Raw genomic sequence first — 20,081 nt, 5'->3', positions numbered from 1 at the left:
TTTGGCAATAACCCCAAACTCACAAGACGTCAGCCTTCTGCACTCTCTTGACAGGAATTGGTGTAAAAGTATGTGACAGGAAACCTGTCACCTTTTTGTCATGCCCTCTTGCTGGTGGCTGAGCTGCAACCACTGTGTGATTTCCCTCCCGTGAAAATGTTCTCATGGCAATCTCTGCTTCAGTTTCCTCTGGCGCTCCCGTTTTTTTTTTTTTTTTTTTGCTCTCTGCCAGGCACACAGGCCACAGCAAAAGATTGCAGGGTTTTGCATACCATCATTTGCGAAAAAGCCTTAGACTTTGTAAACAAGTCAATGGATATACATGACATAATGTAAGTGGCAGGAGTGAGAAAATGGAAATCAAAGGAGATCGGGACTTTTGTGCAGACTATGTTGTTTGGCCATGAGAAAAAGATCCTGGGAAGGTGCTGCCTATTGACCAACTCCATCCTTTAAAAAAATGTTTTGCGCCATTTTTTTTTTTTAATTGGGAAATACAAAACCCTACTAAGTCGGGAGACAGACTTTAATCTATATGCTATATCTAGCAGTTAAAGCTTTTTTTCTGCTCCAAAATAATAAAATCTTCAAATAAATTAGCTGGGATTATTCTTATCTTTGTAATACTGCCTAAATAAAAAGCAAAAGTGACATATAAGCCCTTCATATCCTTCCTTCTGCTCCATAACACTGCACTCTCTGTGACATTGGAGTGTGTCCAGATACCAAAAAACTTTCCCTACTGGTCACTTGGGCGGTAGCTGTGGCAACACAAACAAAGCCTGCATTTGTGGCATTTTCAGGGCCCCAAGACAAATCCACATGTCATGTCAATGACAATGAGCGCTAAAAACGTTCTCTGATCGGTCTAAGACGGCTAGACTCCACTATGGGAGGTCAGACCAGACTGATGGCCACAACGAAGGCAGCATTTCCACTTCTGAGGAACTCTGTCTTTCAGACCAAGTATAGGAGCATGCTCTTTGCTGGACGTGTCTGCACATTTCCATGTTTTTTTCCCATACATCCCCAGCCCATGATATCATATTTGCATTACGCCTACAGGCATGTTACATAGCTATCTGCCAAAGCAACCACAGGGAGGCTGATTGCTAAAAAAAAGAAATCTCCAACTATGTAGTTAATAACCACATTGATGGACTTCTCCCATATTCTATGAAGTGTGGACAGGAAATACCTCAAAGTGCAAGTTTACAGAGTAAAATACGCTCCAATAATGCACCTCGAGACACAGAAGGAAATCCTGGGGTTTTTATATTTTCAAAACCAACACTAAGTCTGGTCCGATCCTGCAGAGCTGCCCCACTACTCCTTACACTAATAACAGCAAAGATTTGCTGCTGTTCAGCCCACTGAATTCCGACGAGGCCTGCAAGTCTTCAGAGGTCGATAGCTGATGGTGGAATGTGCAAATCCCTGTGCACCCAGAAATGCTGAGGGGGGGTTGGATAGATTTACAGTCCAGTTAGAGAAACACTTTTCTAAACTAAAAAACCCCAGTAAACCTCTTCATGTAAACAGAACAAATCTTAGTTGAAACTTTATCTTATCTCCAGATTGGCTTTGTTCAGGAGGGCAAAGACCCTAAATAAGATGTTGTTGTTCTCTACAGATAATTTGAAATACATTCATAATGTTGTAGCATTCATAAAAGCAGATTTCTATGAACAGATGATTTTTTTTCCATTGTTTCACTGTCTGGATGCAAAATCTACTTCAGCCCTGAAACCACCCAGAAGCAGCTTTTCCTGTGCCATTCTGCTGAAGGTCTTCTCAGGTTAAAAGTGAATTTTCCATTCCGACAGTGGCCTACTGCTCTGTCCAAAGCCAGGATATGAAATTAAATCCAATTTAAAAGTCTATTTTAATGTTGACTTTATAAAATAAGTGGATTTTCCATTTTCTATGAATACTATAAAATGAGTTAGAACAAATTCGACTATAATTGGAGCATAATGAATTTAATTTTGGTTGTAATTTCTAGATAATTGGCTTTACTGGGCTCTGCCATTTCCAGATTTGAGTAATATCTAAGTTTTGAACGTTTCTTGAAGCCCTATATACACAATAGAAACAGCATGAAGTCAGAGAACTGTAAAAAGGTTCACCTTTTTTGAACATTTATACAACCCACCTCCGGAGTTAAGGAAACGTTTGCCACTGCGCACCGAGGGGTACTTGTCAGTCAGGCGTTTATCAGGCCATATCAACCCCTCTGCAGCAAACAGAACTTTGTGATTGGCCTGCTTAAACTTCTTGAGAATCTCTTCAGGTCCTCCAGCGAAGATAAGATCATAACTAAAAAGAAACAGTGAAGATAAAAACACACCTGATCTTTATCGTTTTTATTCATTCTTGAGGAGTTGTTTTTTTTCTAGAACATGCTCGAGTATGTCAGACACCAGACCAAGCCATCAATTTTCCTGAAACCAATAGAGATCTAAATGTCAACACCGAACATTCCCCATGATTTGTTAAAGCAGGCTTTCAGGGAGCTGGTGTGGTGTTTCCAAAAGTGCTCAGTTTTGACACACACTAACAGACAAAGGGACACAAACTGCAAGAAGGCAGACTGACAGACAAAAAGAAAACGTGTCCTTTTGCAAAGACCAAATTTTTTTGATGACTCCCTTATGACATTATTTTTAGGTAAAACATTGTCTATTAAAAGAAAAACTGGAAATGTGAGATGTAATTTACCATAACAAAGGAGTCGAAAACAAAAAGTCATGCCAGAAAAAACTAAATAAATAAAAGTTTAGTGTAGGTGAGGAAGTCTGTATGTTGTGTTCACATCTGGAAAACACATGCTCATACAAGTATCCTTTGTGACTTGTTCCCTCATAAATCATGGTCATTTCCTTCATCTGAATTAAAAAGTCGAACTATAATTTCTTCAAACCACCTAAGTAAATAATTCAAAACAAATCCGTCCAGGAAACCTATGACCCTTGCCCTTTTATGACAAGCCGACTGCAGCTCAACTCCAACATTTAACGGTCATTCAGCTCTTGGGCAAAATGCCCAACCAAACATTGTGACCGAGTGTGAGAAACATTTAAAAAAAAAAAAAAAATCTTTTGATGAATTACATGCAGATTGAAATAAATTGGACACTGTTGATTCAGCGTTATGAGCCCCATATTGTTATGATTTACCCACTTTTTTGCCTTTATTTTACTGGTTTCAACAAAGGTGCATTAAATTTAGGTATAATCATACTTTGCAATTTATCTTTATGGATCTCTTTCTGCCGTATTTAGATATTTAGTCAAGAACTACTCCTTGCTATATTACTTTCCTATCTATTCATCAAGCCTTGCATTTATTTTTACATCGGCCCCCCAGCCCAGACATCAAAATTTGGAAGACATTTTAATTTGCACTTTACAGATGATATCTGAAAGTGTCAAACCGCTTTGGCTGGCTCAGCTGGAGTGTACATAGAAAATAATTGCAAATGGCTGACAATCTTCTTCAGTGTAGAAACAGTTTATTAGACTAAAATCACTTCCTCTACAAAAAAAAAAAAAAGAAAATTACATTCCAATTACCTGTTTCAAGGGTGTGACAGCTCTTCACAGCAATTATGGTTCACATTATTCAAGTTGGTGCAGTAAATAAAATTACATTTCTCTCTATTTAGGGAGAAATGAATGCCATGCAAAGTTCTTATTATTTTTAAACCCTAACAATACTTATGTGAAAATTTGCATTGGCCTTGAAAGCTGATAATTCAGTTCCATGCATGTGAGAAGTACTTTCTTCTCATATAATAAAGCTTTAGCCTGAATAAGTGCTGTTTTTATCCACAAACACCTCTCACTCAGGAGATACCACATCTAAAGCAATAATCACAGCCTCTGAGAAACGTCTCTCAGCCACAATTAAAGTGTTTTGCACTATTTTTCTGTGGAAGAAGTTGAGAAAAAAGTTTCTAAAAGATTTTGGCTGCATAATAAAGTGAATTTGTCTGTGAAAAGTGACACCTGAGTATATATTGTTTTCTAATGTGTAGAACCGAGAAAAGGTTAGTGAAGTACCTGTCCACAGACAGGATTACAAGGTCCTCCTGGTCAGCGAGAGCTTCCATGGCTTTCTTCAGTAGTCTCACTTTTTGTCCTCCACCGATAGAGTGACCCACATCACCCCCTTTCCATTTCTCTCCCATTCCAAGGACCTAAGATAAACACAAAGACAAATGTAAAACTGAAAGGACAATATTTCTTCACATTTATTTACTGCCCGAGGATTTTTAAAACTTTCAATTGATACTATGCAAAAAGCAAAACAAAGGAAATCTGTACAACAGATTGTGTTTCTAAATTATTTTATCAGTTAATTTATATGGTAGTGATGGTGCTATTTGTTATTCATGGTAAAAACAAGTAGAAATCTTGTTAGTACAAGAGTATACAGTCATTGTTTCAATCTTTTAATGACATCAATCAATGTGTCTTTGCGACATTGAATAAAAAAGGTTTTCTTAAACAAATTAGATTTTTTCTTGTGGCAATGCCAAAGTGATCTATGACCTATTGATTTGAAATGACGTAGAACATTATCAGACAAATGTGCATCCAGCTGTAATGGCAACATGGTCTGTTGGTTTCAAGATAGCTGGTGTGTTTAGGTGAAACTAGGACCTCACCAGGCTGTTCAGAGAATTTATAATCTGCAAGTACATAATGACTTCTCTAATGACCAACATAGGCCATTAAAATAAATTCATGTGATTTTTTTTTGTTCTACCATTTTGCAATTGATGACAGTAAGAAGGGGATGGATGACACTGCTGAAACAATAATTTGAAACCATTGTTTAGCTCCCTCATAGTCCTCATTGCATGATTTGACGCCACAAGAAACTACATACACTTTGTAGAATCAGGCAACAGGTGCCACAAACTAAGAATTTGGAGGTCAATATGAAAACGCCATGTACCCATTTCAGAGCAACTCTTTAAAAATGTGTGGACGCATGGTGATGTGAAGGCTAACACTGTTGCTTCAAAGGGTGTGATTTCAATCCCAACAGGTTTTATTTTGGGTAACACTTGATTTTCCTTTTCATAGACCCGTGATTTTACTTTCTCAAGGTATACTCCAAAGAATTGCCCTGCATCCAGATTTTCTTCCCTTGTATCAAAGAAAATCTCATCTCTGTTATCTGCTACTGATGTTCCTGTCTCAGATGCAGCCCTTATTATACCCCCATCGTGTGAATGGCAACATAAACTTTTACCTCTCTCTGCTACACTTGATTTTAAATCAACCATTGAAGTGAACTGATGGGCAAAACTAAGGAATCCATTAGCGTTCTTGCAGTTTGTTTTCATCAGACCCAGTAAAAGACGATGCTTTATTGCTGTGTTTCAGTACATTCATTTTAACATGGCGGCATTTGGCACCCTTTAAGAAAATAATATCTTACCTTTACAGTGTAGTTGAAATAGTTGGCAGAACGCATGAAGCGCAGAAAGCCATCCGTTTCCTCTGTGGCCACAGTTAAGATGAGCAGTTTCTCTAAAAATGAGAGACATATTTTGATGAATATGATGACATTTTTCAGCTTCCAGATTAAAGGGATAAAAGGGTATGCTCTCTGAAATGAAAAATGAGTCACTTGAAGTTGTAAAAATTTTGGCTTCAGTTAAAAGAATCCGCAGAGACATTCTTATATTTTTCCAAGCATAAATATAAGTATTGAGATTCCCATTTCTGTGAACCATGTCTCTTGTAAACCTCAAACCTATATGTCAACAAACTGTGGACTATTTGGTTCGGCAGTGTAGACCTAAGTTTCTAAATAGAAAGAAGTACTGTAGTCTTAATTTGATTCCAAAACAGAGGCTTTTTTTTCTCAAAGACGGGCTCAATTATCTCTTTCCTCTTAGGTAGGAAAAAGTCCCACAAACCTCGAGGACATGTCCAGTGGCCATGAGCGCTGAAATCTGAGGTTTGACGAAGGGTTAACCAAACACCAATCTTCACCAAGCCCTAACGTGAAACCAGAGACGTGAAGAAATTCTTGCAGAGTTTGTGTTTAAAAACAGGCAGCTCAGTTGGAAGCAGGAAGGTTCCTTCTGTTCAAGTGTGAAGGAAAAAGCCCTTTGGTTTTCCTGATCATGTCAATGAAATGTTATTGCACGAATGGGAAGCGCCACTTCGTACCCAGCTGCCCTTTAAAAATGTGTAAAATATTAATCTGCGCCAGTCTTCAAAGAGAGAGTCTAGCAAAGACGTTTAATGACACTTTAATGCAGTTTTAAAGGACCACTTGAAGAGTAATCAAAATTTTCATTGAATTCATGGCTGCCAACCTGCCCTCTACAGAAACACTCAATGTAATCCACAAAATCCTTGTAAAATATTTATAAGTCATTGGCACTCCAATTTTGATTACAATTTTAGAGTCCAAAAGAACTATATCAGGATCTATAAAGGCTTGAGTTTGAGTGAGTGTAACAGTTTAGTCAGTTCAAGAGGCAGAGCAGCACCTTATGAAAAAACAATTAGCAAAGCTATGAAAATAAGTGTTTTGTTTGAACCTTTATTTGTCTATTTTTTTTCCAAGACCATTTTTACGACCAAATTAATTCTGATAAAAAAACAACTTTAACCTGGGATTTTTATATTTAATTTTTAACATCCAGACTGATGGTGTCGTGACTAGTCATTCTATTCGAACATTTTCATTACAATTGAGTGATACCTGATAAAAAACTTAAGCTTACTTACATTTTCTGTTTAATGTGACAAAAGTAGGTATCAGGTGAAATAAACTGTCATTCCATGAGACTGGCAATTTCCCTCAATATATTGTCAAAGTCTAGCATTTTCTGAGTCTTAATGCTTGTAAACTCAGACATGAGTTGTAATAAAAAATTAATGAAGTGAGTTAACCAGACTGAGATCTGTCTACTGAGTCTACGCTGCTCCTAAAGTAATCTAAGAAACCGAGAAAATCCCAGGTTTAACTTCATGAACTGTACAAAGAGCAGAGACACTTGCCGTCTGCAACAGGTGCTCTCCATTCTTGCTCTTGGCTACAAGGAAGATGTTGGAACATAACTGAGGCAAGAGGAGTTTTCCTTCATCTGGGAAACACATTTCTCTTACAGCCCTGTAAAACAGGTGGTTCTGGTAGTAACACTCGATATTTACGGGCTTTATTCGCCTAAGCAAAGACATTGACAGGAGCAAGTAAGAGGTGGAGGGCAGCAATATGATGTATAACATGAACAATCTCCATGTTTGGATATTTTATGGAAACAACACACCTAGTTGGAATTGGAAAGTTTTCCTTCTGAGACATTTTTGAAGTGCTTAAACTATCCTAAAAGCAGATGCAATCCCGTTTTCTTTTAGGATTTCTTGACATGCGGAGAAAATCTTGAGAGAATGATTAGTTCTATACTATCATAATGGTACCCATAATCAAAATAGTGTTCTTTTTTTGAGTATATTTGTTATCTGTGTGAGGTTTTTTCTGCTTACACTTTTCCTTTTTAAAATCTGAGAGTTCCCTCCAGCAGGCCTTCTGAAAATAAACACTTGTTACTTCCAATGTCATGCAAACCTTTGCTGTCAGGAAAATAGACACTGACAGCTAACACCAGTTAGCCTTTTGGGATGTTTCCCTGACCCTATGAAAGCTCACACTTTGTGTCTGTCGTAAATATGGAGGCTGAAGGCTGCCTCCCAAAGAGCAGGCCTCCTCTAAAGCACACCCCAAGGATGTAAGCTGTGTTTGTGAAGAGAGCTAAAACTTACTGTTTACTTTGAGTTTATACAGCACATCTGCTGTACAAACACTTAGAAGTTTCTTATGTGGTATGAACACAATAACGCCCAGACAAAGCCTTGTGTGAACTATGGCTGAGAACCTTTGATGGTTCTTACAAGACTGCCTCCAAAGACAACACAGCTGCCAACAAATGTAATTCCTAGAAAGACATCAATGCAGCCAAGATTTGGATTGTGGAATGATTTACTCTCGCTTTCATTTAAAATATATCACTGTGATCTCAAACCATGTTTCCACTGAGCAGTATGGTCTGGTCCAGTCTGGTCCGGTTTAGAATGGTCCATGCAATTCAGGTGAGCGTTTCCATCACTTGGACCATCACGATACATGTGGAGTGAAGCCAACAACAACAATGGAGGTCATCCAGCAGCTCAGTTTTTTCCGCTTGGCTTTTGGTACATGGCATATACAAAGCATGTCATGTTGTTTGAGAGAAGATTGTTTAAGAGAAATACAGCTGCCTTCATAGCACTTTCTTTTGTCATTATGACCTTCAGCCAATCAATGGGTTTCAACAATAGCTCCGCTCTGAACAGTCCATTCGATTTTTTTATGGACCTACAACCAAAATGGTACAGTTCGTCCAGCTTAATGGTTCCATTTTATAATGGAAACGCTCAAAATCCCGGACCATACCATGCCGCTCAGTGGAAACAGGGCGGTAGTCATTAGTCATTTCTTATATTATCTCTTTTGTTCATAAACTTTCACATATTTAAAATAATGTCACAGAACCTGAACCGCAGCAACCTGAACAAAGACTATATGCTCTCACCTCTCTCAACGTCCTTCAGAAGGACATAGAGGAGGAAACCGCACAGCAACATGGTCTGTCCAATATTGTTTGAGTTTGTCGCAGGGCCTGGTCCTGGTGAAACATGCTTGCAACAACCAGGAAGCAAGACATTAGAGCTCATCACTAACCAATGCTACCAACCTTCCAAGAAAACTCTTTTTGACTGAAACATCATTCTGTGACAGTATAAGATTCCTGTTGTTTTTTCCTTTTTCTTTTTAAACGTGGCTCTAAAAAGCCAAAGGCAAGGGTTTTCATTCAGATTTACAAGGACATGTCAACTACACAGTTCCCTATAGCATTAAGAGTCTCGAGAAACTCAATATGGATCTTGCCCATGCCCAACACAATGCCACCATGGAATGTTTTGACCAGCCCCACAACCTCAGTCCTTGCATGAGGCAATCAGTTCCTGAGTCTACAGGTTCTGACTCCACGGAAGAAAACTGATTTCCCCAGGTTTTGTTCCCGAACTAAACAGCAAAAAACAGACAATGTTAAAAAGGAAATGACATATTTAGGCATTAGCTGTTGGAGGACATTACTGACAAAAGAAGTTCCAATCTGCACCTTTATGTAAACTTTTTATCTGTATTTATTTACCCTGAAAAAAAAAGTGTTTGGGTTTTATGAAGTTTTGGGAAAATGTCTTTTTCTAATACAGCTAAGGTTTCTATTGTGGGCATGAAAATTATACAAAGACAGAGTTTGCTCTTGACAGTACAGTGTGAAAACTCCAAGAGGAGAGGAATGAAACTCTAACAGTGCAGCTGCAACTCATCTCCAAAAATAGACATTGATGCCAAATGATCTTTCCTTTGCAGTCATTCTCTGTAACACAGCGCTCAGCTATCCATGTAAACTTCTGCGCTTGGATGAACAGAAGTCCTGACCCATTGGCTGGGGCTTGGACAGGGCAAGCTTTTCATGCAGAAAGAAAAGGGGTGTCAAGGGAGCCTGCCTAGGTCTTGACCGTGGGGATCAATTTTTTCTTATTTCTTTGGCCAGAGAACAAATGCTCTGTTCTATTTTGGTTTTCCAAGTAAATAAACCCTCGTTACCTCATGTCTCACCAAAATTGTCAGGTCTAGGAAACTGTAAGTCGTTTATCACATGTCACTATTTTTTAGGGCAACAGAACAGAGTTCTGGATGGTTCAGTTGGCTGCCTGTAGGACTGGTGCATAGGAAACCAGGTTTAGGGGTGACCCTCCATGTCTGGGTCACCCCTGTGCAGATCCCCCGCTCAGATTAAATACCGGGTTATTTCAGGAAGGGCATCTGGCGTAAAAATCTATGCCAAATAAACTTTGTGTATCGGTGCACGCTGCTTCACTGAAGGGAAATGCCGAAAGGTGAACAAACAAAGACTACAATTCATAAGTATGTTGTGAATGTCTGTCACTTGATTTTGTTCATTTGATGACAAACAGAAACAATTCAAAATGTATTTGTGTTTGTCCAGCCAACTTTATCTAGTTTGCACAAAACTCCATCATTTTGAAAATGCATCACTATAAAATATACAGCACTAGAACAGGGAGAGTTTAGGGATGTGATTCAAGAATGTGTTATTCTAAATAGGCAATTCATCTAGTAAATTTCATAGCAGCATTTTCTGAGCTGTAAGGATTTGTAAATATTAACCTTGACTGTGCATACATTTTTAGGGGATTCCAGGAATCGGAAGGATTGTCAGCGCACAAAGGGTCGCAGAGAAAGCCTAAAGTAAAATCCCTTGATCTTTTTTTTTTGTTTGTTTTGTTGATGATACTACATTGCCATGTATTACACTAATAATATTTTCAATAATAATATAACAATAATAATATTTAACCTTAAGTCTTATTGAAAATCCTCCACATTGTTATTAAAATCAAGTCCGAGAAACCTCTATCTATGCATTTATTTTTGTAAATTTTTGTTTATGGGTTCCATAAACGCCAATAAGTTACAGTAAGGCTGCACAAAATGGTAGGGAGTGAACGCAAAAGTCCTATATAGATTTTTCCACATGCCTAAACATGTTTGTACTGATGTGTGTTTAAATTCTCGGAGCTCTGCCAACATTTTATGTGCAAAAGCTGCATATCTTTAACTTTTTAAAAGGTCTCACAGACCTTTTCTACATTTTTTAAACATAAATCTAAGACACATTTGCAACACTAGAGTTTGTCTCCAGCTTTAAAAGACATTAGAGCTTAAATAAACCACAGACAGATGTAATATGTATATCTATAAAACAGAGGCCTATAGTCATTAAATTTAACCTACAGTAACAAATAGCTTTGTTGTTGGGTGAGCACTCCATGTGCAAGCAATTAGCCCTGAAGGGGGGGGGGGAGCATGACCGCATACAACAGAGATAAGACAAACGCTCAAGCAGAGTGATGTCAAACCTTATCGATCAAAACTAACATCTGAATTTTAATTTTAGTATTTTTATGGAAGCATAATTGGTCGTGTGTCCTCAAAAAAAGGCTGTACCTTCAATTACACGTGTTAAACCGCAGGCACTGCACTCTACGGATGTGGCATGATGTCACCAGCATTTTAGCCCGGAAACTACTTTTCAGTCTTGTCATACGTCATTGTGAATGTGGAATCGTTTATTTATTTAACCCTACCAAAGTAGCTATCATGCTTTTGCTATGCGGTGTTCCTATATAAAGAATAGTCATTTGCTTTGGCTCCAGTTCAGGCCTCAACTGTTTAGAAAACATAATCTTCACCGAATCCTCATTCTAAATAGGAATAGACATTTTGTGGCAACTCTATGAAGTACAACAACAGTTTGTGGAAGCAGATAAATATGCGACTTTTCTACCTTTTATCACGATTGGATTTTCCACCGTTACAGTGTTGAGTGCATACAAAAGACTACAACCAGATTTTTACCCCCGTTCTGCCTAAAGGTATCTTTACTTCATCGCCATTGCAACAATATTTGACTCACAGTCCCCTTTGCCAAAAGGAAGCAAGTATATTACTGATTGATTTAAGCAAGCAAATATGTTAAATATGTTAATAAAACCCAAGTTCCCTCACACATTCTATTCAGATACTGCAGCTAATGGCATGGCAAATCTACATGGAGAAGATGTTACAAAAGTACCCTCAGCTAATGCGAATACTTATGATTATTCATAGGTAAGACTAAGGAAAAACCTCATGTCTACTCTTTGAGACTAATTTACAAACAAAAACGACTAGAGCCAGATCAGTTCATCAAATTACCACTAGGTGCTTACTAGTAATTAAATAAGCAAGTTAATCCCAATCAACTTCAGTAAAAAATCTGTCTAAATAAAAAATAAATAAATAAACAATGTGTGTAGGTAAATGTAATTGCAATCATTTTTTCTTTTTGCATTTGTTGTTATATTAGGGTTGTGATGATTGATGGACTTAATTGCTGCATCGATTTATATTCCTACAATCCAACCAGATCGATCTGTCTGAAGCAAGTTTAATCGAATCAAATCGACCTATACTATTATAACATCATTTCAAAATGACATAAATGAATATTGGAAAATACAATTTGAATTGAGACTTTGTCAGTTTATAATGCAAAAACATCCAAGTGAATCACAGCACCAAACGCACTTGATGACAGCAAAATATGATCAAGCCATCATTTACAGTCCAATGTCGGAAAACACTTAGAATTTTGCAAAGACATGTGATCATACAGTGTGGTAGAATGTTATAACAATGTTCTGTTTGTATTATTTTGGTTTGGAAAAACAACAGTGAGATGAACTCAACAAAACAGAAATGTGAATGGATTTGCCATTAATTCTTGTTTACCTGTTTGTTTGTACACATATTTAACCTACACTTGATTATCTTGCAAGATATACAAAGGAATATGGGAAACTTCATCTGCACTGTTCAGTACCCATTTATTTATCTCTGATTGACACTGGTAGAAGTTTTTGCTAAAGATGTTTTGGATCTATTTCAGGTCAGTGAATTGTATTTAATCTGATCTTTCAAAACAAACTAATGTTGACTATGAATCATATCATCAACCACAAAATCATGGTATGAATTGAATATTTCTTAAAATGAAAAACTCAATCAACTCAAACTCATCAATGATGCCTATATACATAGTTGCCTTTTATGTATGGTTTTTAACAAATGAAAATATAATTTTACATAAACAGCATGTGGTATTGTGATTGACAGCTGACATTCTTATCCTTGTCTCAAATCAGTGTGACTGGCCTTGTTTTCCAACAAATCCAGAGTTTTCCATCCATTAAACCCTTTTTGGAAAGTCTGTGGTTTGGTGATGTTATAACTGAAGAAGAAGACAACAATCACACATCTATAAAACTTTGCATCTGGCTTTAAACTGGCCACATACAGACCAACAGTTATGCTTCAACCGTCTAGTCACTAGATGGAAATGATGCTGCAAATCACCACCATGGTAATCCAAGCATCACCTTTTAGATGTTTAGTCGTCATCAGATAATGTAAAACACTCTGAGTAAAAGAGCCTTTACCCAATACTTAATTACAAATTTAAGAAAAAAAGGAACAGCACAGCATATTTGGTTAGAACGCAGTTTTGAAATGAGCAGAGTGGCAATAATGTGACAATGTTTTAAGGCAAGCTTGCAGTCTTAGTCTGCCAAATTGGTTTGTTAGTTTGTTACACTGTAATTATAGGCAGTAAAACGTACCATAAACACTGCATATATACGAGTAACTTTAGGAGAGATTTTTCTCTCCTGTTTAAAGCCCTCCCTGAAGCATATTTTACATACTCGTGGCCATTGGATGGTGTCAATTTACCTTTTACTAGTTTAAACAGAAAAAAAATATTAAACATTATAACATTTCTGATGACTTTCAACTACAGAAAGTTTATTTATAACGTGTTATTTTAATTTTCCATTAAGACTACCATGAGAGGGACTTATTTTATTCTAGCACCTAACAGATTTATTATAACTTCATACAAATATATTTTGAAATGCTTAATAATAATCAAATCATTTCAAATATTTCCTGAAAAAATAAACGATCAGACAACAAACAGTTGTGTTCCATCAAACTATCAAATCTTGGCAGGTTAATGCACAAAAGTGTGCAGAAGCACGACCTCACACCATAAAACCTGCATGTTCAAATCCAGCAGTGAAAAGCGTGAAAGGCTCCATTCAGGTTGTATGAACAGAGGGGGTCCAGCAGCCAAATTTTTGTAACTTTCCAAAACTACCAAACCAATACCCACACCCTCTGCTCACAGCGACCATCCAGGTTAATGCTGGTGAGAATTTGGCAGAGGCCTGCATTCCTACATCATACATGAATCTGTTTCACTACTGAATCACACTGTTCGTATTGGATTTCAACCATTTTATGCTTTGAGTTAAAGATATAGAATACAGTAAAAGAAAAAAAAGTTTAAAACTGCACCAACATGTACGACTTCTGTTTTTGACAATGAACAAGAAATGCCAGGAAAACTCAACACAATTAGGAACCAGCTTTGGTTGACACCAGGGTTTGCTGTGAGGTAACGTTGCCTTTTCTGAACCCACCATCCAGATCGTAAACATTTCATTCATCAAACTGGCACTTCAATAGAATCATACACTTCACATGTTTACAAATGTGTTCACTATGTCGTCAGTGTCAATTCATCTGTAAATATCTTTAAAAACTGCGATGGATTTTCTAAAAACTAGATCTAAGACACTGACGTCACAGTACAGCAATTCTGTAATACTTTTAAAATTCCTAAACGATCTTTTCTCTACATCAACATAAGCAAAGTGGATCCAGATTTAGGACCTAACTGTGGGTGGAGATGTTCCTAATTTCCCAGCAGTAACTTCACTTTGCAGACGTCTGCCATCATCTTTGGTTCTTTAAAAATGTCTGCCAAGTTTTCTTAACGTTTGTGTTCAGTACTATCCTAAGTATGAAAACAGCACAGTGTACTATGAGCTTCTTTCACACAAAAGCGATACAACATTCTAGCATTAATAATTTTCCATCATTTTTGTTTTAGCATTCTAGTTCAAATTCAAAAGTCATATTTAGAGTAACTCAACTGTTGAGCCTTAAAGTCCCACTCCAATCATCTTTTGATGTATTTTAGAAGCGTTCCCAGTCTTGATTGAGCCAAAATAAAAATAAAAAGCTGCATCGTTTTCTAGAACACAGTTTCTATAGAGTGGCAGTAGTTCATTAAAAATGTGTTTGTGGGCGAGACTGCTGCCGCTGAGTAACGCCGTCCCCTTCCCATCTTTCATGTGGTTACGTGCTCTCCATTGACTGTATAAGAGAACTGGACTGAACTAGTGTGATGTCGAAAAAGTTGCACTAGTCACACTAGTCGATTCTTTCGCAATTTTTCCGTTATTCAAACACTATCATTTGGAGTCATTCACTAGTCATTCAAACATTTTGAACGTTTAAGGTGGGGCTCATGCGGCACCACATGCTTTTATTGAGGCATCTGATTGGTCAGTTTAACTCGAATAAATTGCAATAAAGAAAAAAGATATATATATATATAGAGAGAGAGAGAGAGAGAGAGAGAGAGAGAGAGAGAGAGAGAGAAGAATTAAAGGGTATTTAGAATGTGCAAAAGTAATAACATTAAACAAAAAGAAGAATCTACACCTATATACACTATTACGACTTAACATATGTTATACGTAATAATAAAATAAAATAAAATAAGGTAAAAGACGGTATATTCAGATGGGCTATGGATGCATGATAACCGGTTTTGTACGTGCATATTTAAACTGTGGCATTGTACGATCTAACAGCTGTTCATTCCTACATGGAGGGTGTAACAGTCTGCCACTGAAGGAGCTGCTCAGCGCCTCCACTGTCTGATGTAGTGGGTGAGAGGTGTTGTCCATGATTGATGTTAGCTTGGCCAATATCTTCCTTTCACCCACTTCCTCCACAAAGTCTAGTGGACAGCCCAGGACAGAACTGGCCGTCCAGACTAGCTTGTTGAGCTGGTCAATATAGATGTCAATCGGATTTTGGCTTCTTGGAGCGGGGACTTCCTATTTGGGGGTGAGGGGGGAAGAAGTTACTCAGCCCAGTTCTCTTATGCAGTCAAGGTTGCAAGGTTACAGCACCTAACCACCCCATCCTAACATTATTAGTGCAACAAAAAAAAATGGCGAACAATATTGGAGCTATCCAGTGTACAGTTTTGAGCCAGATGCCAAAAGCGAAGACGCACATGGATCTAGTCATCTACTAGCAGATGCATCAGAATGGAGCGGAGCAGGAAGCTTGTGGCTTGCCGTAGTAGCTTCTGCAACACACTTACAAGCTTTTTCCAACGACATTTCCAACTGCAAGAGAAAGTAAGATTTTTTAAAGTCAGAGGTGCTCTCTTTAAACTTGACCCATTACCTTTTAGGTTTTAAGACCCAGGTACTGCTTGCATGGCCGGCCCTCCCTATACGCGAATTACGCAGCCGCGTAGGGCCCCCGTCATCACCAGGGCCCCGAAGTGGCGAAAAAAATGAAATAAAGAAAGACCCAAATCTGGCAACCCATTTCATAGAATTTCCGTACCAACGTGCGCCCTGAATCTTGTGCAAAAGAAACTTGCCTGCACTTTTGTGATCCCCCCTTCAACACACCTGAACCAATCTGGCAACCCAAATAAGGGCGTCACGCCCCTCTTAGCAACGATTGGTCAACATCATTCCATCTGAACCATACACAGCGTGCATTGACGAGCGCATTTTGTTTCAATAAAGTTGCGAAAAAGAAAAAAAACGAGCACATTTTATCACACTGATCAAAACGACAAGAGAACTTCATGCCAGAGAGACTTTATCCATCAGGAGCTGAAAAAAGATTAAGAACTTCAACATCAATCTTAAGGTAAGTTTGGAGGATGTTGGAGCCATATTATCCTGCCTTTCTGTGCAGATGCGCAATTTACGTAAATACTAATCGATCCGAGGTGAAGATTGCACATAAACGACCCCGTTTGTCGTCATTTCCAATGGAAAACTGGAAAATAATTCTGATATCCAAGTTTCCAAGATCATGAGGTCGGACATGACCTTCCAAAACGGCTAATAGCAAAGAAAAGTAAATAATGATGATGGTATGGTGGCTGAAAAATGTTTTAACTCATGTCATAATCGTATTGTTTAATTGTTTTGCTAACACATATAGTGCGTTCTGCATTTTCCGGTTTATGTCATTAAAAAACTGCTGTTTATTATAGCAGGTCAGGTAGTCTGACTTACTTTTTCAACATTGAATGTGTCTTAAAATCTTGCATTGGCATACAATATGGAGAATCAAAACTGCCAAATACAAATAGGAAATAAATGTTCTCATTTATAAATGATAAACAAAATAAATGTACTTATTTTAAAATCATGAACGTAAAATAATAGATAAAGACGTGTATAAATGCTTGTATTTCCATTTATACTCAAATTAGTGTTCACATTTATTATTTATAAATAGGTACATTAATTTCTCATTTGTATTTTGCAGTTTTGATTCTACATAATGATGATGTTTTGCACAGTTCCGTCTCAGCCGACAGTTTCTTCTGCTCTCATAACGTATTGGAGGAGGTGCAGCGTCCACATCCCAAGATGTTCTTGTCATCACTAAGGATGGACTCTCAGGTAATTTTATAGCATGTAAAGTAGCTTGAAAAACAGTGTCTGCATAACCCCTTATATTTATAAACAGCAGCTGAAGAGAATGGAGTCCCAAGTTCTTCATAATTAAATTAATAAATATCACCTCATGCAAATAATCAAACAATAAATCTCTCATAAATGTATAAAAAGATCATGAAATTGTGAAAAACTGGCTTTTTATTGGCTTTATCAGTGATTATTCTATAATAATATTTCTTGTTTTTTAGCTGCAGAAGGAACTTCTGTCACCACATCTACTGTTGAAAGGGAAACATTTGACTGTTTTACTTTTCACTGTTTTCTTTTGTTGAAGTTCTGTATCTTATGTTCCAGAGGCTCCAAGAGAGACTATGGAAGAGGAGCAGACTGGATCCAAAATTCCACCAACCTCCAGTCCAGTTGGTCCAGCTGAATCACCAACCACACTCTCTGATCCAGTAAGAATGGATTTGGTGCAGAGAGGTCCTTTTCAGACTGAGAAAGACTATGACTTTCCAAAATCCCCCTCATTGAGCTGTTGTGTTCTTTATGTTGGATTTTTTTATCGTTATTTGATTTTCTGTTAAGTTGCTGTTTTAAATAAGTTGGAGTTTTGTGAATGTCATTTGTTGAGTGCCTAATGTTACATTAAAAAATATATATCTATATGCATTTGTCATTCATATTTATTTCTTTGCATTTAAAATTTGTTGTGCACCACTAAATGTGCATCCAACATGCAGGCAATATACTGTATTCAATTCTTCGGCAGCAACAATAATTCACAAATGTATTAATGGAGATATTTCATTTATATTACAACAACAGTTGCGCTTTGTTGGTGCTGCAGATCAGTTAGAGGGCCCACAAATAAAATTTCGCTTAGGGCCCCCAGAAGACCAGGGCCGGCCCTGACTGCTTGTAAAGGCGCCCTCCTTACACAGGCTTTTGTGTTTCGACATGCAGACCAAACATAATAAAAGCTTTATTTTAGGTACAGGCACATCTTTGAGTTATGACATATTCTTCCTGGTGATAAATCTGTCTGCATGACATCTCTAGTAAAGCCTTATATATCTCTGTTAGGATGTGAAAGAAGGTGCAGAAGTCAAATACTTCAGTAAATTCTTTATTGTGGTTTGATTTTCAAACTACTAAAAAATCAAAAGGTTACCTTATAATGTAAGTACTGGATTGTGTGATGCTGGATTAAAAGGTCCCTACAGCATTCTAATAAAACTGAGACAAAAGGTTTCCATTGAGGATGATCATCTCCATTCATCCTTCACTGCTTTAGCACCTCACCTCCATGACCTCTGCGAGGTTAACCGCACGATTGGGTGCTGTTGCTTCAAACAAGGCTGTTTTCTGCGCAACACATAGCTGCACGTTTGTGACGGGTTTCACTCCCACCATCAAAGCTTCGCTTCCACTTGTTTGATTGTCGCCCTGAAACGTTAAAGCCTGTCATCTGTGCGTAAAAGAGCAAGCTGCGCGCCGTCAAAGGACGTGAATGAAAAACAAGTGAGAAACCGCAGACGGCTCGAGCCAGACATGTTGAGATTACCACAAGGAGCCCCAGGCGTGGAACCTGCGCCGCATCCACGGTGACATCATGCAGCCGGCAAATTACATCTCCGAAACACGCGAGTCCTTATGTGCACTATCGGTGTGAATCCTCTGAAGCGCAGCCAGAGTTTTAGGATTTACGCCTCCATTACGCACGGAACAGCAAGGATAAAGCTCCCCGGCGTTGAGGAGGCGCAGCTTGCATGAGAGGCAGGGATCCCCGCAAAGAACAGACTGAAAGTTGTATTTACCTTTGGGAATACTCTCAAAAGCCGGCGGAGCATCCGCAGAGAAGACAGAAGCTGCAAACTTGATCCCAAATGAGAAGAAAACGCAAAACCTTAAGTACTCCATTTTTGTTACAGTGCCGGACAGAGTGACCAGCGGTGGTCTGAGGGGTCTGGATGCAGGCTCTCGCGATAATTGAATAATTGGAGGGGAAAGTGGAAGAAAAAAGTCGTGCGTATTTGGACCAGCCGGTTTGGAGCTCCTTGAACCAAACTTTTAGTTCCAGGGAATGGATGTAAAGTGCTGCAATTTTAGAAGAAATTAGAGAGCAACAGGCGTGGTTCCTTAATTGCTGCAGCAGTCACTTGGGTTCCTGTTAAAAGCCCAAGTAGAAGAAGCAGTGAAAGAGAGAAGAAACGTTCGCACCCACAGGGAAGTCCTGCGTGAAAGTGCGACTAAACACAGCTGTATTTGTACCCCCCACCCACTGGCTGCTAAATATCCCTCCCCTGGTCCCCTCCTCCCTGGGCGTCCGGCTGACCAGTACTGCTCCACCTCAGCAGTCTGCCTCACACTTTTTATGCATTGTTTCACTTTTTCATCCACAGGGTTCAGTTTTGACCCAATGTTATTCAGACATGACCCCAAACTGGGTTCTTACACAGAAACGGCCCCTAACCAGCACAAACAAAGAGGCATTTAACGGTAAAACATATCTAAACCTCTGTGAACAAAGTTATAGGGCACAATAAATCTGCATGTTAACCTTTTTTGGGGGCATTTTCTTGTTAATTCACTGAGGCTACTAAAGCTGAATAAAATATTTAGTGAAAATACTTTTGGACTGCAATTACTACTATTAAGATTTTTTTATGTGTGTATTCATTTAATTACTTTTGAGTCTTTGTCATTATCAAAGCCAAAAATTTGATTCAAAATGTATCAAATGCCTAAAATGTCAAAGATGGTATAAAAAAGTTACTTTTTTTATCAATATGAAGC

General features: G+C 38.1%; 1 protein-coding gene across 2 annotated transcripts in view; it reads right to left on the bottom strand.

Moving 5' to 3' along the window:
• plod2 (procollagen-lysine,2-oxoglutarate 5-dioxygenase 2) overlaps nucleotides 1–19,534 on the bottom strand; it is a 32,159-nt gene extending 12,625 nt beyond the window's left edge. For both annotated transcript variants that reach the window (XM_023950214.1, XM_011488974.3), the window contains exons 1-4: nucleotides 19,103–19,534; nucleotides 5,455–5,546; nucleotides 4,065–4,201; nucleotides 2,156–2,319 (exon numbers count right to left, since the gene is read on the bottom strand). In XM_023950214.1, the coding sequence (XP_023805982.1) occupies nucleotides 2,156–2,319; nucleotides 4,065–4,201; nucleotides 5,455–5,546; nucleotides 19,103–19,205 (496 nt within the window). In that variant the 5' untranslated portion in view covers nucleotides 19,206–19,534. The remainder of the gene's footprint in view (nucleotides 1–2,155; nucleotides 2,320–4,064; nucleotides 4,202–5,454; nucleotides 5,547–19,102) is intronic.
• Between the last annotated feature and the right edge of the window lie 547 nt (nucleotides 19,535–20,081).

Source organism: Oryzias latipes, chromosome 20 (assembly GCF_002234675.1).
Source record: "Oryzias latipes chromosome 20, ASM223467v1".
In the NCBI taxonomy this organism is placed as follows: Eukaryota; Metazoa; Chordata; class Actinopteri; order Beloniformes; family Adrianichthyidae; genus Oryzias; species Oryzias latipes.
The sequence above is the reverse complement of the archived record's forward strand: the minus strand, read 5'-3'. Positions and strand labels throughout refer to the sequence as shown.